Source organism: Camellia sinensis, chromosome 15, assembly GCF_055761805.1.
Source record: "Camellia sinensis isolate YWXY chromosome 15, ASM5576180v1, whole genome shotgun sequence".
Lineage (NCBI taxonomy): Eukaryota > Viridiplantae > Streptophyta > Magnoliopsida > Ericales > Theaceae > Camellia > Camellia sinensis.
Window position 1 is genome coordinate 125,443,938 of NC_138975.1, and position 24,360 is coordinate 125,468,297.

The 24,360-nt window shown below is 32.0% G+C and overlaps 1 protein-coding gene and 1 pseudogene across 28 annotated transcripts; both read left to right on the forward strand.

Annotated features, from left to right (window-relative positions):
* Window positions 1-1,988: 1,988 nt before the first annotated feature.
* Window positions 1,989-3,541, forward strand: LOC114320532 (UDP-glycosyltransferase 89B2 pseudogene; annotated as a pseudogene).
* Window positions 3,542-9,080: 5,539 nt separating this feature from the next.
* Window positions 9,081-18,799, forward strand: LOC114319568 (replication factor C subunit 5). 28 transcript variants are annotated; one of them, XM_082910391.1, is made up of 13 exons: window positions 9,095-9,289; window positions 9,379-9,505; window positions 9,590-10,418; window positions 10,518-10,574; window positions 11,269-11,393; window positions 12,957-13,190; window positions 14,080-14,162; window positions 14,965-15,044; window positions 15,154-15,313; window positions 16,103-16,184; window positions 16,860-16,916; window positions 18,188-18,226; window positions 18,344-18,799. In XM_082910391.1, exons 6-13 carry the CDS (start codon window positions 13,146-13,148, stop codon window positions 18,365-18,367), a joined length of 570 nt encoding a protein of 189 aa, XP_082766517.1. In that variant the 5' UTR covers window positions 9,095-9,289; window positions 9,379-9,505; window positions 9,590-10,418; window positions 10,518-10,574; window positions 11,269-11,393; window positions 12,957-13,145; the 3' UTR covers window positions 18,368-18,799. The 28 variants fall into 28 exon arrangements, with proteins under 28 accessions (XP_082766513.1, XP_082766517.1, XP_082766515.1 ...); XM_082910387.1 differs by lacking the exon at window positions 12,957-13,190 and having other exon boundaries at window positions 9,081-9,289; window positions 9,590-9,677; window positions 10,383-10,574; XM_082910389.1 differs by lacking the exon at window positions 9,095-9,289 and having other exon boundaries at window positions 9,315-9,505.
* The last annotated feature ends 5,561 nt before the right edge of the window (window positions 18,800-24,360 follow it).

Here is a 24,360-nt window from a genome sequence, read left to right on the forward strand (position 1 = left end):
ATCAATTTAAATTAAAATAACAATATATATATATATATATATATATATATATAAAGAGATATAAAGAGAGATTTTGAGGGGAGCTTACCCCTTGCAAAATTATTTTGACAAGTTTTTTTTCTTGTTGCACGCTAGAGGTTTATGTACAAATGTTTATAATTATAAATGCAATGACGTTCACACTTCAACCTATACATTGACTTTTTAATTTTTGTTTTTTTTATTTGGGATTAAAAGCTTGTTTGGGTTGAGTTTTTTAAATTTTTAAATTTTTATGAGAGAAAAAATAAAATAATTATGGTTCGAATGTGACATTTTATTTTATTAATTTTTTAGTTTATTTTACCTTTTTATGGCTATTTTAATCTTATAATTTCATGCCAAACGAGGGCATATGCCTCCTTTGGCAATTAGTTAAAAGTCAATTTATTAAGTTCTTGGCTTTTTTAAGTCAAATTATCTTTTTATCTTTTTGTACATTTTTAATTTTTTTTAAAAAAAAAGTCAAAAAATAATTTTTTAACATATTTTCCAAAATTGGCCATAAAATCCCCCAAGTTATAATTGGTATATTAATTAATGTATCAACATATATTATATAACATTGTCATTTCAAAATTATAAGTCTCACCCATTATATAAATTATAAAGATTTAAATTTTTTAAAAATTATACCACATCATTCATTGGTACACTAATTAATATCAATTCATGCGAATAACTTTATTAAAAAAAATAATAATATAACGTTTGGAGTACACTATGCCTTTGTTTGGGATGTGGATTGATTTTTTGGCTATTTTAGCTAGGGGTTAAAAAGTTTCGTTTGGGATAGGTTTTTGGCATTTTTGATTTTTGTGAGAGAAAAAAATGAAATAATTATGGATTGCATGTGACATTTTGTCTTATTTGACTAAAATAACTTATTTTGTCTTATATGACTATTTTAATCCAAATGATCTTCCCAAATGGACCCTATATAAGTACACTTTTTTATTATTTTTTATTTTTTTTGAGTCACATCATCTTTCTATTTTTTTTATATATTTTTTCATAAAAATATAAAAAATACACTTATTTAAATCATTCAAATAACCTTTAAAATGTCCTATGAACTTCCCACTTAACCTCTACATATTATAAAATGACAGAATAATAATAAAATGCCCAAAGAGGTGCCCACTTCCACCTATACATATATTACAAAGGTAAATTACAAATAGGTATTAGAAATTTTTATTTAATAGAATTAAATAAAAAGTAAAATCTATAATTATTATCTTATATAATAATAAAATTATTTAAATTATTAATTAAAATGAATTTTTAATATCATTAAAAAAATATTAATTGATTTAATGATTAATTAATAAAAGAAACGACTGGTTATAAAATTAAAAACATCGGAGATAAAATGTAATTTTCAAAATTAAAGAGACAATTCATATTTTAATCCAACGTAAAATGAATTTATAATTTATCTTATTATAAAATGACAAAGAAAAAAAAAAGAAAGAAAAAAAAGAAAAGAAAAGTAATATAAAAGGCCCAAAGTTCCCACTTCAACCTCCTGCAAGACTTGGAATTGGGGTCACTGCTGTGCCAAGCAGTGACTGTTGTGCTAAAATTTGAGATACATTATGTGTTTATTTTTATAATCTGAACCGTTAATTTTGTAAGATTTGTTGAATACTTTATGCCTGCCAAAAATCATATTAATCGGATATTAATAATTATATGATCGATTTGCATATTTTTATACTATTTTTCAAAAGAAAAACTTCTTGTTTATTTTTTTGGTTATCAATCATATAGTTATTGATATCCGATTAATATGATTGTTGGTAGGCATGAAGTACTGAACAAATTCTACAACATGAACGGTTTAGATTATAAAAATAAATCTATAATACACTACAAAATGAAGCACAACAGTCACTACTGTGCCAAAGACACAACAGTGACCCCAAGTCGGCAAGGACTCTCTCTCTCTCAATAAATCCCCTTCTCTTTATTCAATACACCGCCATGACAACCGCCGGAGATGGCACACATGTCCTGGTATTTCCTTATCCTGCGCAGGGGCACATGATACCACTTCTTGACCTAACCCATCAACTAGCCTCTCGTGGCCTAACAATCACCACACTCATCACCTCCAAAAACCTCTCTTCTAAACCCACTTCTCTCCAAAAATCCTACGATCCAAACTCTCATCTTGCCTTTCCCTGCGCACCCTTCCATCCCCTCCGGCGTAGAGAATGTCAAAGACATGCCCCCAAACGGCTTTCGTGCTATGATGCCCGCCATGGGTGAACTCTACAATCCTCTCCTAAATTGGTTTCAGAACCACCCTTCGCCGTTAGTAGCCATTATCTCCGACATGTTCTTGGGGTGGACCCACCACCTCGCTTGCCAGCTCAGCATCCGCCGCCTCGTGTTCTCTCCTTCCGGTGCTATGGCCTTGTCTGTTGCTTATTCCCTGTGGCGTGACCTACCAAAGAGAGATGATCCCAACGATGACAACGCTCTGATTTCATTCGCAAAAGTGCCGAATTCCCCGATTTACCCTTGGTGGCAGCTCTCTCCCCTGTATCGTTACTACGTTGAAGGAGACCCAGTTTCGGAATTCATCAAAGATGGGCTTGAGTCTAACATGGCGAGTTGGGGACTCGTGTTTAACTCGTTTAGTGAGTTGGAACGGGTTTATCTGGACCATCTAATGGAGGTATTGGGCCATGATCGGGTATGGGCTGTTTTGCCGTTAGTCCCTTCTCCTGTTAATGATCAATCTAGCCCAATAGAGAGAGGTGGGTCCAGCTCTGTATTGCCAAGCGATGTGTTGTCTTGGCTCGACACGTGTGAAGATCGCACGGTTGTGTACGTGTGCTTTGGGAGTCAGGGAGTGTTATCAAACAAGCAAATGGAGTAGCTAGCACTAGGGTTGGAGAAAAGTGGGGTTAAGTTTATATGGTGCATCAAGGAGCCAACAAAGGGACACGTGGAGGGACAGTATGGTGTGATTCCATGTGGGTTCAAAGATCGTGCGGCTAAAAGAGGACTTCTGATAAGAGGGTGGGCTCCGCAAGTATTGATATTGAGTCACCGAGCTGTTGGTGCATTCTTGACTCACAGCGGGTGGAACTCGGTGTTGGAGGGAATATTTGCGGGAGTGCCAATGCTAGCTTGGCCCATGGGGGCTGACCAGTTTACAAATGCTACATTGTTGGTAGATCAACTTAGAGTGGCATCTAGGGCTTGTGAGGGTGCTCAAGCTGTTCCAAACTCGGATGAGTTGTCTCGGTCGTTAACGAAAGCCGTGGGCAAAAACCGGGACGAAATGGTTCGAGCCATGAAGTTGCGTGATGCAGCATTGGATACCATTAAAGAAGGTGGAAACTCAACCAAAAATGTGGGTGAATTAATTAGGAGTCTTACCTAGGGCTATTCATGAGAAGTGTTTTTGATGTCTCAATCAAACCCATTGTCCACATAATAATTCATCTATTCGTAAAAGAAAGGTATCTTTAAATAATTCATCGGACCTCTTGTGTGCAAAGCTTGGTATGATATCTTCAAGATGCTTGCGTCTCATATTTATCTTTTTGTATTTTTATAAATAGTATCATATTTTAAATTCTTGACCTATTTGATATCATTTATAAGTTAATTTATTTGATTTATTTTTGAAAAAAATTATTAATATTAAATAGTGATCTTATGAATTGTTTAATTATATATTCTTTTTATTTTTTTATTTTTTTATTATAGACTCAAAGGTTCCATTCTAGTATGAATTATAGAAAGTTTTTTTTTTTTTTTTTTATACACTCAAAGGTCCTATTTTAGTATGAATTATATAAAATGCGAAGGATAAACGTGCATGTGCTATGCGTTGAGAGACAAATGTGAATTTTTTTCATAATGTTGAAATTACTAAATGTAACTGTAAGACTTCAATATTTACCATCTCACCAAAACTCGTAAGTAGTGGTAAAGACGTAACTTTATTATCTTAAAGGGTATAGCGCCAAGTGCCTCAAGTCGACTGTGACTCGGCCTTATCCCGGACTTCCGCCATAGTAGGATGCTAGTCCAAACCCAGGCCAACAATCCCCCTCCGGCACTTGCCCGTAAGCTGTATGCCCTCTAGGGGAATCGAATTTGCGACCTTACTCTGATACCAATTACAGAACCTTTGCGCTTACCATCTCACCAAAACCCATAAGTAGTGGGGCAGGCGCAACTTTATTCCCTTAAAGAATATAGCACCAAGCATCGCAAGTTGACTGTGACTCGGCTTTATCCTGGGTTTCCTTCACGGCAGGATGTTAGCCTAATCCCAAGCCAATAGTAATACTTCAAAAAGATTCTTTAGTGTACTTTTTCGAAACGTAACACTCCAAAAATGTAATACTCCTATAGTACACAAAAAAAACTTCTTAGTGCACTTTTTCAAGGGTAACAACGTAACATTCTAAAAAAATTCCTTAGTATATTACCAAATGTAACACAAAAATTACTTAGTGTGCTTTTTTCAAATGTAACACTCTAATGTAACACAACACACTAAAAAACTTTTTAGTCTATATTTTTCTCAAATGTAATAATGTAACATTCTAAAAAAAATTTTTAGTATAGTTTTTCTAAACGAAACACTCCAATCAATGCAACACATGAAAACTCCTCAGTTTATTTTTTCCAAACATATTACTCTAATGTAACACTAAAAAATTATACTAACAAAAATGTACATTTTCACGCTCGACAATTAACATTTTAGCCACCAACCCTCCCAAAAAGAATCTTTCATACCTCACATTTCTATTCTTATCTAAAAAACGAAATAGTTAATTAAAAAAATGAATCATAAAAGACATTCACTTAAACTCAAATGACACCAAATCAAATAAATATAATTTTTTAAAATAAAAAGATCTAATTAATTCACAAAAAAAAATCTAAAAATTAAATTAGATTAACATTTTCCATATGAAATTTATGGATAAATTTTCCTTTAATTTTTAAACTTTTTCTTGTAGTCAGAGAAATGCCTAATAAAAGATTTTTTTTATAGCAAAATTCGTTAATGTGTATTGTTTTAGAAATGATAAATTACATTTTACCCCTATATGTTTGATTATTTTTTTACTTTGGTTGTTGAATTTTTTTTTCTCTACTTTAACCTTTCATATTTCAATTTTTTTTAAAATATTTTTTTGAAACTAACTTTTATTCAAAATTATAAAAAAAAATGACACATTAGATGACATAAAAAATATATTTTATATTAGAATTTGAGTTTGTATCTAAGGCTTTGAATATCTATGACAACTCCTCTCTCTCTCTCTCTCTCTCTCTCTCTCTCATCATCTTTAATTATCAACTAATTATCTCACTTATATATTATTGAGTTTAGAATACATGATTTTATATCATTTTCATAAAAGAATTTTATGCCACGTGATTGTTGATGTATTATTTTCTGTTTAATTTTAGATATAAGTTAACCTTTAGAATAAATTGGAAAAAAAAAATGAAACATGAAAGACTAAAGTGAACGAAAAAAAAGAGAAGCTAAAGTGAAATAATATCAAACATAAACTATACAAATGTGAATTGAAAATATACATTTGAATTGGTATTATGTGAATTGCATGTATGGAATAAATGTGAACTATACAATGATAAATTTAAATAAAATTTTAAAATAAAAATTCCGAATTTGTTGGAACTCATTGTCCAAACATATGCGAAAACGGCAAAATGAGATCCACCTCATCATTATTTAATACTGATGAATAAAAAATTCACATAATTAATGACAATTAAAAGTGACATATAAGTCTTTTTATTTTTTATTTTATAATTTAATGTTGTATAAGTGAGATGATTAATTAATAATTATAAAAAATATTGAAGAGAAATAACACATGAAAATAATTGGTTGATTGATTATTGGGCTTGGAGGGTGGATATAATTTTTGAGTTTAAATAACACGAGTTTTTGGGGGGACAAACTACATCAGTGGTCTTTATATTTTTCTCTTTTTATCATTTTGATACCTTCACTTTTAATTGACTCAATTTTAACTCTTAATTTTAGATTTTTTTTTCAATTTGATCAAATTAATAATATCGTTAATTAGTATTTTCAAGGAACATTATCACTAAATTGGTTGAGGTTAATAATTAAATTGAGTAAGTGTAAAATTTTGCTCTTAAAAATATGACACGTGACATTTATGTGCATATTTTTTATAAAACAAAATATTAAAAATTGCAATCAACTGAACCAAATTAAGACAAAATCATAAATTTAAGATCAAAATCGAGCTAATTGAAAGTACAAAGACCAAAATAACACAATGACTAAAGTATAGAAGCTTCGTTTGGAAAGTTGGTTGGCTTTTTAACTTTTTCAGTCTGGACTATAAAGTCTCGTTTGAGTTGAGTTTTTTGACTTTTATAAAAAAATATATATATTCATAATTTAAATATAGCATTTTATTTTATTATTTTAATTTAATTTATTTTTTTGTGATTATTTTAACATTTTAACCCCTCAACTTTGGATGACAAACAAGGGCAGGGACCATCGTCCTAATTTAACTTTTTTTTTTTCTTTCTTTCAATAAACTTTAAACTAATAATAAAAATAATTTGTCTTCTTCTTCTTTTTATTTTTTATTTTTTAAACTAGGAAAGTAAACTAAAAAAAAAAAATTATTTTTCTGCCTTACATAGTTAATACATCAAATTAAATTAGTCAAGCAATAGTGAATCAGTCAACTTCAAAATATTGTTAACAAATACAAAAACCAAAAAACATCACTCCTAGATACAAAAACAACCACAAAACATCACTCATAATTTGACCCTATCCTATTGAACCACCCCCTGACTATCCTTTTTCTTGTCCACCCACGCAGTGCAGGGCCAATTCAGTTCCTCACATGACTTCTCCTCACTACAAGAATTTACACATTTGGCGACCACTTTTGCCGACCAAAAAAATTTTAGTCGCAAAAAAATGACATTTGCCGACCAAATATTAATTAATCGCGAATGATCATTGTTTTTGGCGACCAAATATTATTGGTCGCAGAAGGTTATATTTTAGCGACCAAAAAATGAGTTGGTCGCAGAAAGTGGTATACTTTTCCCGACTAACTACAAATTTGGTCGCGGAAGGTCACATATTTTTTGGCGACCAAATTTTTGGTCGCCAAAAATTTATTTTCAGCAACCAAAAAAAATTAGTCGCCAAATTTTTACTTTTAGCGACTAATATTTTAGTCGCCGTTGATTGAGATTTGGCGACTAAAACAATTTGTCGGCGAAGGTACCTTTTCTGCGACTAATGTGGCCTTTTGGTCGCCAAAAGTTTGGGAGGAAAATTTGAAACTAAGTAGGGCGGGAATTGAATTTTTTTTGCGACAAAAAAATTTGGTCGCCATTTACAAAACGACGTCCTTTTGTACCATGAAAGCAGAAAAAAGAAAAAAGAAAAAAAAAGAGCCCTAATCTCCATTGTCGACTATCTCGCTCTGTGTCTCGGTCCACCCTCTCCCTCTCTGTGTTCTTTCTCTCAATCGGTGCCCTCAATCGGTCCCCTCTCTCTCTAGCTCACCGAAGTCCCTCACCACCGTTGCTCACATCCGTCGCACATCGTCACCGTCGCAAATCGCCATCGCCCTCTGTCTTTCTCTCACACAGATGGAGCGATTGCTGGGTATTCGCTGCTGTGGTTGTTGCTGGGTATTCGCCAAAAGCATGCGTATGCATACGGTACCGTGATTTTTGCACTCTCTATCGTCGGTTGAAGACATTGTTTACTGGGGCAAGGTTGGTTTCTCCCTTCTACTTGGTCCTCTGTCGAACGGGTATCTAGAAAGATTTTTGGGAATGTCTCTCCTGATGTTGTTGCAGAGAGAAGTGCCCTAATTCAAGAGTGCTTACGATCCATTCTGCACTCCAGGTTTTCATCCAGCCTGGTCCTCTGTCTAGTTAGCCATAATTTAATTTATTATTTATTTATGAATTATTTATTTATTCATTGACGATTCCAGGGTAATTTACTAATTGGTTTTAAATCCTGATATGTGCTTCAGTTATATTCTTTTTGACATATCTTTTGAGCCACAACATCAGCAAAAAGATACGGCAACCCCTGATTCTTCTTTGCGAAGCTCATTTTGCAATATTGTACATTATTCAGATTGATCCTGTCTCCAATTATTTGGAGCAAACAAGGTCGTTGAGCCTGGAAATTATATCTCAGTTAGGTATGCTTGTATGTTACCACTACAACAAAAGTAACTTATGGTGACGAAAAGTAATGAAGAAAATAAATTTTGTCACTAAATAAGAATAATTCGTGACGAATTATAAAATTTTGTCACATATAATAAAAAAATAAAAATATTAGGTGACAAAATTTATTTTCGTCAACAAATACTTCTTTTTAGGTGAGGAAAAATTAAGTTTTGTCACCGAAGGTTTTTCCGCTAATTTTTTTGGGTGACGCCAAAATTTTGAGACTTTTGGTGAGAAAAAAATTTGTCACCAATTATAAAATTATTAGTGACGAATATATTTTCGTCACCAATAATTTTATATATATATATATTTTTGAGAAATTTGATTTTAAATATTTTAAGACAATTTGGTGAGGAATATATTTTTGTCACTAATAATTTTTAATATTTTGAGATTTTTTAGTGAGAAAATTATTTTGTCACTAATTACAGAGGGAAAATTTGACATATTGGGCGGTAATAAAAAAAATAGAGTACTAACTTCCCCCTCTTTTTTTTGTTCAGCGGTTTTCCTCCCCTCTCTCTCTCTCAAAACAAAACACAAGTTAATTAGCTCTCTAAGTAACCTATGGTGACGAAAAATAGCAAAGAAAATAAATTTTATCACTAAATAAGAATAATTTGTGATGAATTATAAAATTTTATCACATATAATAAAAAAATAAAAATAATAGATGATATAATTTATTTTCGTCAATAAATATTTTTTTTAGCATTATTAAAAAATTGACTTTTTGTGTCTATTTTTTTGTGACCGTTTGATTAGCGGCGGCAAAAAAATAAAAAATAATAATGGAGAAAAAACAAAGCAAGTAAGTCGTAAAAGCTTCCCATTTTCTTCTTTCATTTATTTGCGCCCTTTTCTTAGTTTTGCCCTAGTAGGCTCACTGATGTCTCTCTCTCTCTCTCTTGTTCTTGCTCTCTGTCTCGCTCTTGCTCTCGCTCACATGCCCATTAGAACTCCACCCGTATGAATCTCTCCCTCAATCTCTCAATCTCTCAATCTCTCTTTCGTATGATCTTGCTCGCTCTCTGTATCTGTGTACATCTCTCGCAGCGATTTGCGCGATTCATCAGTATCAGGTTGTAGGGAGAGCTCTTCCTATGGAGACCGATCAGCATCCGAAGATCTACCGCATGAAGCTCTGGGCCACCAACGAGGTTCGGGCCAAGTCCAAGTTCTGGTATGTATATGTAGATATATATGTATGTTTGAGGTTTGAGTATATTATTTTCTATTCCAATTGTGTTTTGGTTAAATTTCTAAGGTATTTTCTGAGGAAGCTTAAGAAGGTGAAGAAAAGCAATGGTCAAATGCTCGCTATCAATGAGGCATATGTCTATCTATCTCATAGAGTAAATTACTTTCTAGGGTTTTGAATATAATCAATTCATGTTTTGATTAGTGCCTATTAATTAGTTTGTTGGTTCTAGGTAACAAAAGAACAACAATTTAAGCAGAGCTTGTGGTCTTAGTGATAGTAGATTGTTTCTGGTTGTGTTTTATTCTATAATGGGGTTTGATTCTTTTGATTTTTTGTTTTCACTCTCATTATGTGTTTTTCTTGGAAATACAATTCTATATTTCAGTGCATTATCTCCAATTGCTTATTCTGAGAATTTTCAGTAACAAACTTTATGCGCTGCATTTTCTTAATGAAGTAATAGTACCTGGTTTTGCAACTTTTTGAGTAGATATGTCCTGTTTCCAAGGATTGTTCTTTTGTCCTGAAGCAGCTTCTTTGCTGCTCCACAACTTTTGCATTTTCCATATTAGTCCTCCTGGTCACGAGGTCTGTGAATTGGTTGATTTTTCTGCATTTGTATGATTCTATTATTCTTATTTCATGAATTTTTGTTTTGAACTTTTTTTGTGTCTGTTCTACTGAATGCTATTATTCGCGTAAGACACATTTCATTAGACGTTTAGGTGAGCTTTTTTAGAATGCCTTCATTTCTATTGGGCCTTCTGTTGCATTTTTCTGCTAATGTTTGTGGAAAACTAGAAATATACTTGTTAAACTAGAAATATACTTGGTAGTTTATTTATTTACTTGACAGGTCCTAGACGAAATTAGAGTTGATGTTGCCTCTCAGGTTAGTATTCATAGGAGTATTTTTATGAATTTATCTTGTTAGTTGATTCTATTTTTCATGTATTAAATTGGTTTTAAATTTAACTTGCACTCTTGACAGTTATCAGCGGGCATCCAAAGGAAGAATAGCTGGAAAGAAGACCGAGGATGCTAACAGGTATCTTACTGTTTCTTCATGGATTCATATTCCTAGTTTCTATTTTGATTCTTACTTCTACTATTTCGAGTCTTTGGAAATCTTTTTATAAGATAACTACAGTTAAAATAAATAATTCAAATTATTTTAACAAATAAACTAGTTTTGCTGCTAGACACAGCTCATGGAGAGCCAAGTGTGGATTCTGTTCACGTTTTTCTTAAGCAAGTGCGACATGCCAATGATCGAGCACTAATCTTAAATTGCTTATATAACCAAGATGATAAGGTTCTTCCTTAGTCCATTTTCTTCGGTTACGTGTCTAATGATGTGAAGGTATGACTCACCTAATGCTAATCTTAAGTCAGCTCAATAAGGCTCAATACCAGATACTTGGTGTTGAATCTTGTACGACCAATCCACCTATCTAATTTCCAATTGATCATTAATCAATAGTGTTTTTCCTGTTTCCTTAATCCACATGCTTTCTCAGCTTCCCCTCACCCTTACAAGTCCCTTGACCTTAATCATATCACTCCTCAAAAACCAGCAAATACCCTTGATTTATCCTGACCAAACTGCTTTCAACTTCACCACTGCTTCTCCCAATGAGAAGAGTCTGGTGACCTCCAAAAAAATACATTTATAGTTCATTTTACTGAACCGTCTTTTATTTTACCCCTCGTTAAGCACTCTGTAATATTTTGAACTTCAGTTTATGAAAAAAGTTTACTTTTTGGTCACTTGGCACTACGAATTCTGGAGGCATGCTATGTTGTGGTTGTCCAACAATTTCTACTCAATTTGATACATAAATGTCAATCACACAACATTTCAAAGGTACCCCTTTTCATTATATACATCCTTTTCATATACTTAATTTTGTATGTTAGAATGCTGTTGGTTTTTATTGGTTGTTAATTGCTTGGAGTATGTTGTTATTTTAAAAATTTTACAGTTTACCCGTGGGTCAAATATTGTTATTTGAGTCTCATATGGAGTCTTTATTAGTTATAGAATATTGTAAATTTGTAACAAGTCAAAGCTTCTTAACTTTTCTTAATTTTGGAATCATGGTCCTAATAGAATTAGGAGAACCCAGCACTCTATAAATACGTATATATCTGTTCTATGGAGTTCTCTTGAAATTTGATGTAAAACATTTGTCACTTTGAGTGATGCTTTGTGAAACCTTACCTTAGGGGGTTATTCCTCCTCTTCTTTATTTACAAAACATTTATTCCTGGGTTACTATTCACAGCCCCAAAACAGTGCAAATTTCAGGCGCAAGAACCTTACCTAATCAAGCCTAAATTGCCACCAACCATTGTCCTTGCCTTTCAGCTTTTATTGTCACACCAAAATATCATAAAATAAATGTTTTCCTGGAACATTTTGGGACCACTTCTTAAGACCCAACAACCAAATACTTCTGAAAATCAAGCCAATTGTCACCCTTTTCCCATCTAAAACAGTCAAACCTGCCCTCCACCTTTTAGAACTCTAAGCCTAGAAACTTTCCATAGCTAAAAACCCACTACTAGATACATCATATGTAGTGACCCTTTGTTTTTAAGGCTGTCCCCCTAGTTCTATTGTTCCCCTTTTTCTTCTTCTTTCCTCCTTGTTGAATGAAGCATCTTTAAATCATAATTGCACACACGTGCATGACTAGTTGTAGAGAATAAAGCCCATAGCGTTGATTATCAAGTCTTGAGCCTCTTTGAAGTGAAAAGTCATCAAAGACTCAAAAATATTAGGCATGGGGCAACTAAGCAGTCAGCTTAGCTGAATAATTAAAGAAGTGCAAGTATTAGACCAGAAACTAAGGAAGAGCTAGGTTGTTTTAGTGAAGGTTAGTATCATTTTCGGATAGCTGTGGAAATAGTTGTAATATGTAATAAGAAGCGAAATCTCGTATTAATGCAGAAACGCCACATATTTTTTAGTTTAACTAATAACTGCAAACTTTCATACTTGAGAGGGAAGTGCCTTGGAAATCATACTTGAGGACATTCAACATTAAATTTATTCAAGATGTCTGTTACACAATGCCAATTATGTTAAAATCTAGCTTGAACACTAGGAAACTTGGTGACCAAAGAAACCTGAAAGCTATGTGTTTTGACGTTTTGCCTCGTTGAGGTTAAAAATAAAATAGGAAAATATTTAGATTTAAATAAAAATGCTGATTAGTTTGTGTGAAACAGGTTCTGTGATTTTTTCTGGTTCTTGTTGACATTAGTGCTAGTGATACATGGTATTCCTGCACTCTTTTGGAAAAGTTAAATTTTGTACAATTGTATACATTTCACTTTCTTTCTGTTTTTATGTTTTTTTTATTTATTTATTTTTTTTTCATGTGGTACTTAATCAACAAAACTTCTATTTGAAATGATGTAGGACTCCTTGAAAGTGACAGTTCTTGGGATTTCTTGGAAATAGCTTTGCTTGTATGCTTATGTGCAGTTCATAACCATGGTTTTGAAATGTTATTTTCATTCTCGGCAATAGTGCAGCATGCCCCTTGCCTTCCATTTGGATTTAGCATCTTGAAAGCTGGTTTGAATAAATCAGTTCTATTGTCAGTTTATGCCTCATCAACCATCAGAGATAGTCATACCGATGGTTCTTATGGTATGACTTTATTCGAAGTTTCACGGACTATTTTGGAATGACTTTTTATCTTTATCTTTGTCTTTGACTTCAGTCAGCAATTTTATTTAAAGATTTGGTATCATTTTCACCACAAAATGTTTGTTCCAATGAAGTTGAAATATTACTTGGTATATCAAAAACTGAAAAGGGTGGTTGTTAGACTTGAAGTTGAAATATTACTTGGTATATCTATCTATACATAATGCTATAATGAGTTACTGAGCACTTACACTAGCCAAGAGGCATGTCAATGATTGCATTTGGTTTCTTCCCACTGAGTCCCCAACAAAGGCCAAAGTCTTACCTCTAACAAGCTCCAAGAACTGAACTGCGTTGAAGTGAGGTAACTCACATTCATCTGTTTTTTTAAAGGTTACGACATGACTTTTCATGTTAATATAATCATGATTTGTCCAATGAAGCTATAGCATGCCAAATTGGCATCAATTTAACACTATGGTTACCATTTGAATATGAAGCGTCTACACCTAGCATTGGGTAGATCGCATACAATAACTGTCTAAAGTCCATCCTATTTTTTGTTTATTTTTTCTAGAATAATCACATACACTTTTTTCATTGTAGATCTACTACTAGAAATTCAATATGTATTCTAGGCGTTTCAGATGCCTATTATATCTATTTTATGTCTCAAATTGGATGTCCAAACATATTTGCTCAATGCTCTGCACCGATAGCCAGTGAAATTGGTAGCCTATTCAATTTTCTACTTATATTTAACTGCTCTACAATATAATAAAAGTCCATGAATTATATTGAACTGCTCTGAAATACAACAAAAGTAAACTTTCCTTATGGCATTTTCATGTTTTGGCTTAGAAACCTATGTTCAATGAATGTTCTGCAGGCGTCGGCAACTACTGATGCAAGCTATGAGTTTGTGGTAACTACTACTCAACATTCTATTAGAGATGCTAATAACCCTGCTAGGTAACCCTCTAACATCAATGCCATTCCCTCCCTCCTCCCCACTATATGTAGTATTGTAATATTGACACTGTTTTTTATCTAAATTTTATGCTTTTGCATACTCCTCTCAATTGCAGAGGAGACCTTGACAGAGTTCCTTTCAAAGGTTATGGGAACTACTGTCGATTGGGTCCAGATGCCTGGGATGAAGGTTTTGAATTTGTCTTGTACCAATTATTAATATTTGGAAAATTTTCATTGATTCATTTTTGGTCCGTAACAAATGTCGAATTTATGTATCAAACTAAACTTTAGAAATTAATAATGATTTATTTTCCACAGTTTTCTCGACAAACAAACAGATGGTAATTGCAATTTTCATATAGAATAGAAATAAGAAGAAAAAGATAATAGAAAAGAAAAGAAATGAACCTGAAACAGTCAGAGAGCACAGGAATTCTGCTGGTAGGCGATTTGGGTTGAAGAGAAGTAGAAAGAGGGAGACCGAAATCGATGTTTGAAGAAGAAGAAGAAGAAGAAGAAGAAGAAGAAGAAGAAGAATAATTTGATTTTTTATCAGAAAGAGGGGTAACGGAGGAGGGAGGTCTCTGCACACCACAAGGAGTTTAAGTGAAATTTGCCCTATCTTCTATTTCAATAATTAAGCAAAGCATTAGTATAGTCTGTATGATATTGTTGTGTCCAAAATGAGAGTAATGCTAATATCACTCTTATTTTGTTAGATTGAGGTAGTTTAATTTAACTCAATGAGTTGCTGGACAAGTTTGCATGAATTACATAAGAAATATGTTCTTTTTCTCAGTGAAAAAGCATCAGTGAAGTTGGTCTTATTGGATGAAGCTGATGCCATGACAAAGGATGCACAATTTGCCCTTCGTCGAGGTAAAAGCATATTTTATGTTTGTTTATTTTTCTGCTCCAAAATATGATCATATTTATTTTATGTTTGTTTATTTTTTCATACACCTAGTTTTCCATGTTCATGTTGCAGTGATTGAGAAGTACACAAAAAGCACTAGGTTTGCACTTATCTGTAATCATGTCAACAAGATTATTCCAGCTCTGCAATCAAGATGTACCCGATTTCAGTTTGCTCCTCTTGATGCCATTAATGTCAGTGAGCAACTTAAACATGTTATTCAGGCTGAAAGGTGAGTTCCATACAACTTTTTTGGGGGCAAGCTTATTACCAAACAGTTAAACTGCCCCGTATATTGCCATGGAATCATTCTTAAGCAACATTGCTTTTTATTATTATTATTTTTTCTTTTATGCCAAATAAGTTATTCCTTTTTTCTTTTCTTTTTTTATGGCGGAAAATACATATCATGATCTGCCTTTTGTTGTTGATCAAAAAAAAATCTGCCTTTTGTTGTTTATAATTTGTTATAATGACTTGCAGCTGGTGTGGCATATGGCATTTGATGAGTGTTATTTATTGCAACATGAAAAGCTTTAATGCCACTTCTTGGATTATTCATGAATCCATTTTGCACTGACCAATTGTGTTAAGCTTGGGTTCCGACTTTTGTGTCTTTGGGGAATGGTCTCCCCTGTTTGGACTCTCATTTTGGTGATCAATCCAAAATTATCAAGAATACTCACTTTAACAATGTCATGGCCATCAATTTTCAGTGTTTCCTTGTCGCACTTTGTTATATTTAGGTTCTTCAAGGGGATATTTGATAGCCCAACTTAACAGAGCCTACTTGTCTTAAAAGAGGCCTGCATGGGGTTTTTATTGCTTCTTTATGTGTGACAATTGCAATAATTTGAGCTCATCAACATGAGGAATAGCAGGTTACTTGGAAGGCTGCTATGTTATATTTTGCCTTGCTACCCTGAAAAATCAATAAGATGTGAAGCTATAGTTATCTTGATTTGGTTGTACTTCTGTAACTGGTGTTATTGATTAATACTATATGATTTTGCTGAACTAGGCTTGATGTACCTGAGTGTGGCTTAAAGGCACTTGTACGACTTAGCAATGGTGACATGAGAAAGGCTTTGAACATTTTACAGGTTTTAAAATTTTTTACTCCTTGCTTTTGTGTCTGTGTGAGTGCTTGTGTGTATGATTACTTCCAGTTTCACAAAAATGCAGATTGGAGAAATTATAAGTGGGTATGATTCTATAATTTCTCTATATTACTAAATTAACACCAGAACCAGAGCAATAACTGCCTTGTATAAAATTTGAATAACTAAGATTCCCTTTCTTCCTTTTACCTCTTGACACCATGATTGTACTTCTCATATTCGTGGTATGATCGACTTATACCTCTATTCTTACACCCTTCCAGAATTTTTTTGTGTGATACACATTGCACAAAACACACCAATGGATTTCATTTTATCCATTGCACAAAACACATTGCACACATTTTTCACTGCTTTTCTATTGGAGCCATGTTGTTATGGTTGAATAGAATACCACCTTTTATTGTTGCTTTAGTCTCCACACCAAAAGCTAATTTAACCTACGCACCAACAAATGTGGAGCAGATTACAAATTTTCATAAATCCCAATTCATTGATTTTGGTTAATTTACTAATATTTAAGGATGATGTAGTTATCCAATTCATAAACCCCAAAGGTAACACCAACCATGGTTGTAAATCCTTTTATTTTGTCTTTTCATTTCTTATTTTTCTAGGTAACTAATAGGTTTTGTTTTTCTTTGTTGTTTGTTTCAGTTCAAGCTTCTATTGCAGCCAACACTTGGGTTGTTAGTGGTTCTCCTCAAACAAAGAGTATATTTTCCTCCCTTTCTAGTCGTTAATATGAAATACTATTCTCTACATAAATATAATTATGATAGCTCTCCCTTCTCCAATAATTAGAATTTGGCAAAGTTGGTGCACTAATGTTAGTTTTTCTCTCTTTTTATCTCTCTTCTCTTTCCCTTCGGTTTGTTTGTTTGTTTGTGGATAAAAGCTTTGATTTCCAACCAAGGAAGTACTCTGCTTGGTAATAGTGAATTTTAGAGGACAAGCTGTAAATGTGGTGGTTTTCTATTGTATTTCTAGATTTCATATTTCTTAAATACTTTAATTTAATTTAATTTTTATTTTTTTACAACAAATTGGTGTTTACAAACTAACATAGAGCGTTTTATGCACAATGGCACAAAATAGGAGACTTATGCATAGTTACATAGTAAATGCGTACTTCTTAGGTGCATATGACCAAGTAAACGTGTTGGATGCTTATCTTAGGTCGAGTGTCTGACATGGGTACCTCACACATTTATAAGGGTCCATGTAATATAGATTATAATAAAACATTTTTGAAAATAAGGTCTTCTGTACTTTGTTCCCAAGTAGTGCATCATAAAGCAGGAAAACATGATCCAGTGAAAACTACTTCTAACATTGCCTTGGTTGCAAAACTTGAGGGCAAACTGAATTGATATAGCTGTGTGTTAATGCATTCCTTCCTTTCTTTCCTTTTGTTTTTTAGCCTGCAGGGAGGGAAGGCGGTGTGGGAATTGGGGTTGGGGTTGCTTGGAAAAGTGATAAATAACTACATTGATTGGTTCAGTGGGCCTGCCTACACATATGTAGAAAACAGCCTGTGATACGTATTCTCTGCATTTTTGTTAAGCATCTCACGAATGTTGGTACTCTGAAACGTAATTGCCTAAGCAAGAGTCTTGACTGCACTGGAAACTTTAGATTATATTTGAGTTACAAAGGGTTTAGGTTATCCCTCCATTTGAAGAATCAAAACTTAAAGCCCCACCAATCTGAAGAGCCCACATCAAGTATCTGGGCCAGGAAAAGATAGAAATGTCCAGCACCTTAAGAAGGGGCTGCAAATTCTTTAAATTTGACATCCTTGGGATGAACTGAAAATTCAATATATTTGTTTCTCCTCTCTTTTGACCCTTCCACCTGGTTATTTTTGCTAGCAGAGGCATATATTATTGCTTGTCCTTGAGCCATTCAATTATCTCTTCTAGTTCTCAATTATTAGACTAACCAGATTCTAATTGAACCATTATTTTTTTCCTTTTCCCCAGAGTTGCAAGACATTCTCCTTGGAATTATTAACCAATTGGGTATGTGCAGTTGTGTTTCTTATAATGTCATTTTCTTTTATATTAAATGGATCTGTTTATTCTTAACACTGAAAAGATTCTCCTGATGTGTTTACTCACTGGATTTCCTTCTTTCAGGGCCCGATAACTTGGACAACTTGAGGAAGCTGGCAGAGCAGTTCCAGAAGCAGGCACCTGGTGCCGGTGCTGGTGCCGATGCAACTGCTGTGCAAGAAGATGACGACGACCAGGTTCCGGACCTTGTGGCTGGTGAGACCTTTGAAGCAGCTGCAGAGGAGAGAAAATTTTATTGAGACCTTGTGGCTCTTAGTTATTACAAGGGAGGATTAAATATTTAGGTTCCACAAGGGAGGATTAAATATTTTTGGATGGATGTGTATGGATAACAAATATTAGTAGTTTTATTTGTTGATAGCTGCGCATGAATAACAAATAGTTATGTTTCAAATTGTTATGCTAGATGGATGTGACTTGTGAATGAAAGCTTAGAATAGTTGTATTGTGTTGAATGTTAATGAATTATGTATTGTGTCGAATGTTAATGATTCGATTAATTTGAATGATGCTTTAAAAGTATGGGTTTATTATGGATTGAATGAATTATTAGGAATTACAGGTGTATTGTTTTCCTGCTTTGGCGACCAATTTATTAGTCGCGACATCCAAAATAATTTGTTTTCGTAAAAAATGACAATTGCCAACTAAGAGTTTTGGTCGCAAAAAATACATCTATTGCCGACCAAAACAGCTCTTGGTTGTGGAAACTCACTTTTGCCGACCAAAAGTTTTGGTCGCGAAAAGTAACAAATGGCGACCAAATTTTTTGGTCGCGAAATGTGATAATTGGCGACCAAAAAATTTGGTCACGAAATGTGATAATTGGCGACCAAACTTTTTGGTCGCGAAATGTGACAATTGGCGACTAAGAAATTTGGTCGCGAAAATATCACTTTTCGCGACTAAAGTGTTTTACCGACAAAATAAATTAGTCGCGGTAATTAAATATTTAGCGACTAAAAATTTAGTCGGCAAATTCAACTTTTGCCGACCAACGAAAATTTTGGTCGCGAATTACTTTTGCCGACCCTCAATTGGCGACCAAACTAGCGACCAAAAATTTTGGTCGCGGATAACTTTTACCGACCAAAAATAGACTTTTAGCGACCAATTTTTTGGTCGCTAAAAGTGTAAATTCTTGTAGTGCCTCCATTCTGAAGCCTGACTAAGAATGTCTTGCTATTCTAGAGGTAGCTAACGCATAAGAGCCGGCGCTCGGCTGAGGCGACTGAGGGGATCGTCTTGGACATTCAATTTTGAATAAAATTTAGGATTTTAAATTAGGAAAGTGTATCATGTCATGTTATTTCATAATTATTTTAATATAAGTTCAATTTATTTATTTTTATGTTGTCGTGTGGTGTTATTTTGATTCGTGTTCGATTGATGTTTAATATGAAAACTTTCACTTTTAGTTAAAAATAACTTAGCAAGTATATTGAGAGATTAAAATTTTTCTCATAAGTTGAATTTTATAAATTTATTTCAACTAAATGAAATTATTCATAGAATGTTTGATTTTAATTCAATTGCATTTTTCTAATTAAAAAAAATTGTACCTTATTACTATATATTTTTTATTAGATTGACTCTAAAATCGGTAATAAAAAAATATATATCTTAAATGAAAAAAAGATATTAGCCTTAATTATTATTTTACATACTTTTTTATTCAATTAGATAAAGTTAAATAAAAGATTAAAAAAATGTCATGGCATCCCTTAGTGAATATTCAAGTATATAACTAATAATTCATGTTATTGAGTTGTGTCAAAATAGTCAACCTTAACTTGTTAATTTTATATATTGCTTGAATTGTGTCGAAAATTCTCATCTTTACCCCCAATTAATTTTTGTTCTTATAGCAATAGTAAGCTAAAAAATAAAGATTCGATTCAACTAATTGAAGTTCAACTATTATATATATATATATATTTGTTATCTAAATTTTGTTAAATTATAATGCAATAGAAATAAATTTTTATCTTTTTTATTTTATCCAAACAATTTTTTTTTTTTTTTAAGATAATGATATATGAATGGCCCAATTTAAAAAATTCACCTTAAGCCCCTATAAGTTAGGACCGGCCTTGCGCGTAATGGACCTCCCTCTCTAACTAGCGATTCATTGATTGGTAATATCATTGATACAACCCATTCTATTATGGTCGGGGAGAGTCGGGGACTCAATGAGTTGGGATATTTTATCATCCCTATTCATGCCAATTACCTTAAAATGCATTTATATCTTGAGAACAAAATTGACACAATTAATTGGTTAGAAATCAAAATGATACTTAATACATATTTTAAAACTAAAAATAATAAGAGAAAAATGCTACCTGATATAATATCTAGTATCGTCTAGTATCGAAATTAAAGTGAAAAATATTTTTAAAATGTTAAAAGATAAAATTTTTTAAAATTAATAAAATATCCCTTTTGTTTTTAAATTTTTTTAATCTTTTATTCTTGACGACAAGTGCATGGTAGAAAGATCCATGATTAAATTTTTTAAAATTATTCACAAAAGCACGTGTTTTTATATAAATATATATATATATATATATTTTTATTTATTTATTTATTTTTAAAATTTTTCTTCTCGTCGAGAGAAGTGCATGTTAAGAAGATTCATTGTTAAAAATTTAAAATTAATAAAAAAATCACTAGTAATACTAATAAATTTTAAATAGTGATATTATGAATGACTTAATTATTTTTATTTTATTTTATTTTTTATTTTAGACTCAAAGATCCTATTCTAGTGTGGATTATATAAAGTTCTTTTTTTTATTATTATAGACTCAAAGGTCCCATTTTAGTATGAATTACATAATGGGTCAAGCATAAACACGTGCGTGTTATGTGTTGAAAGATAAATGTGAATTTTTTCATAATGTTGAAATTATTAAATGTAACTGTAGGACTTCAGCGCTTACTATCTCCCAAAAACTCATAGGTAGTGGTGAAGCCACAACTTTATTCTCTTAAAGGGTATAGCGCCAAGTGCCTCAAGTTGACTATGACTTGGCCTTACCCCGAACTTTCGCCACAACAGGATGCTAGCCCAAACTCAGACCAACAATCCCTCTCCAGCACCGGCAGGATGCTGGCCCAAACCCAGGCCAACAATCCCCCTCCGGCACCTACCTGTAAGCAGCATGCCCTCTAGGGGAATCGAATTTGAGACTTTACTCCGATACCAATTATAAGATCTCAACGCTTACCATTTTACCAAAACCCATAGGTAGTGGTGAAAGAGCAACTTTATTCCCTTAAAGAGTATAGCACCAAGCACCACAAGTTGGCTGTGACTCAACTTTATCTTGGGTTTCTGCCACGATAGGATGTTGGCTTAAACCCAAGCCAATAGTAACACTTCAAAAAAACTCTTCAGTGTACTTTTTTCAAACATAATACTCTAAAAATGTAATACTTTTATAACACACAGAAACATTTGTTAGTGCACTTTTCTCAAGCGTAACAATGTAACATTTCAAAAAAATTGTTTAGTATACTCCCAAACGTAACACAAAAAATACTTAGTGCATTTTTTTTTTTTTTTTTCCAAATGTGCACTTTTCTCAAGCGTAACAACGTAACATTCTAAAAAAATTCCTTAGTATACTCCCAAATGTAACACAAAAACTACTTAGTATATTTTTTCTAAATGTAACATTCTAATGTAACACAGTAAAAAACTCCTTAGTTTATTTTTTTTCAAACGTAACAACGTAACATTTCAAAAAAATTCCTTAATGTATTTTTTTCCAAACGTAACACTCTAATCAATGTAACACACAAAAACTCTGTAGTTTATTTTTTCGAAATGTAACACTCCAATGGAACACACTAAAAAACCCCTTAGTGTATATTTTTCTCAAATGTAATAACGTAACATTCTAAAAAAATTCATTAGTGTAGTTTTTCCAAACATAACACTCTGATCCCTGTAATACATAAAAACTCCTTAGTGTATTTTTTCAAAACGTATTACTCTAATGTAACACCAAAAAATCACACTAACAAAAATGTGCATTTTCACTCTCGACAACCAACATTTTAGCCACCAATCCCCCCAAAAAAGAATCTTTCACACCTCACATTTCTATTTTCATCTCAAAAACGAATCGGTAAATTGAAAAAATGAATTATAAAAGGCAATCACTTAAACTCAAATGACACCAAATCAAATAAATATGACTTTTTAAAATAAAAAGAACTAATTAATTCACACACACAAAAAAAAAAAAACTCTAAAAATTAAATAGATTAACATTTTCCATATGAAATTTATGGATAAATTTTCCTTTAATTTTAAAACTTTTTCTTGTATTCGAGAAATGCCTAATTAAAAAAAAAAATTTATCAAAATTTGTTAATGTGTATTGTTGTAGAAATGATAAATTACATTTTACCCCTATATGTTTGATTATTTTTTTACTTTGGCTATTGAATTTTTTTTCCCTCTACTTTAACCTTTCATATTTCATTTTTTTTTTAAACTAACTTTTATTCAAAATTATATAAAAAAAAATTGACACATTGGATGACATAAAAAATATATTTTATATTAGGATTTGAGTTTGTATTTGCTTTGAATATCTAACACAACTCTCTCTCTCATATTATTTTTAATTATCAACTAAGTATATCACTTATATATTATTGAGTTTAGAATACAGGATTTTATATCATTTTCATAAAAGAATTTTATGCCACGTGATTCTCAATGTATTACTTTTTGTTTAATTTTGGATATAAGTTTACCTTTAGAATAAATTGGAAAAAAAAATGAAACATGAAAGACTAAAGTGAAAGAAAAAAGAAGTTAAAGTGAAATAATATCAAGCATAAAACTATACATATGTAAATTGAATATATACATTTAAATTGGTGTTATGTGAATTGCATGGATGGAATAAATGTGAACTATACAATGATAAATTTAAATAAAATTTTGAAATAAAAATTCCGAATTTGTTGGAACTCATCGTCCAAACATATGCCAAAACGGCAAAATGATATCCACCTCATCATTATTTAATACTGAATAAAAAATTCACATAATGACAATTAAAAGTAACATATAAGGCTTTTTTTATTTATTTTATTTATTTAATACTGAATAAAAAATTCACATAATGACAATTAAAAGTAACATATAAGGTCTTTTTTATTTATTTTATTTTAATTTAATGTTGTATAAGTGAGATGATTAATTAATAATTATTAAAAATATTAAAGAGAAGTAACACATGAAATTGATTGATTGATTGATTACTTGGCTTGGAGGGTGGATATAAATTTTGAGTTTAAATAACACCATTTTTTTTGGGAACAAATTATATCGGTGGTCTCGGTATTTTTCTCTTTTTGTCATTTTGATTCCTTTACTTTTAATTGACTCAATTTTAACTCCTAATCTTAGATATTGCTTCAATTTGATCAAATTAATAATATTGTTAATATTTTTAAGGAAAATTATCACTAAATTATTTAAGGTTAATAATTAAATTGAGTAAGTTTAAAATTTTGCCCTTAAAAATATGACACGCGATATTTATGTGCATATTTTTTATAAAAAAAATATTAAAAATTGTAATCAACTGGACTAAATTAAGACAAAATCATAAATTTAAGATTAAAATCGAGTTAATTGAAAGTACAAAAATCAAAATAACACAATGACTAAAACACAGATGTTTGTTTGGAAAATGGATTGACTTTTTTACTTTTTTAGTCTGGCCTAAAAAGCCTCATTTAAGTTGAATTTTTTGACTTTTTTAATTTTTATGAAAGAAAAAATAAAATATTTATAATTTAAATATAATATTTAATTTTATTATTTTTATTTAATTTTATTTTTTTATGATTATTTTAACCTTTTAACCTGTCAATTTTGGATGACAAACGATGGCAGAGACCATTGTCGTAATTTATCTTTTTGTTTTTTTTTTTTTAATAAACTTTAAAAGAGGGTATAGCTTCTGTCCAGCCGGGGATCGGATTGGACTGTGCTGTTGGGTCCGTGGGGACCCACCATGGGTCCCGTTTTGATAATCTGAACCGTC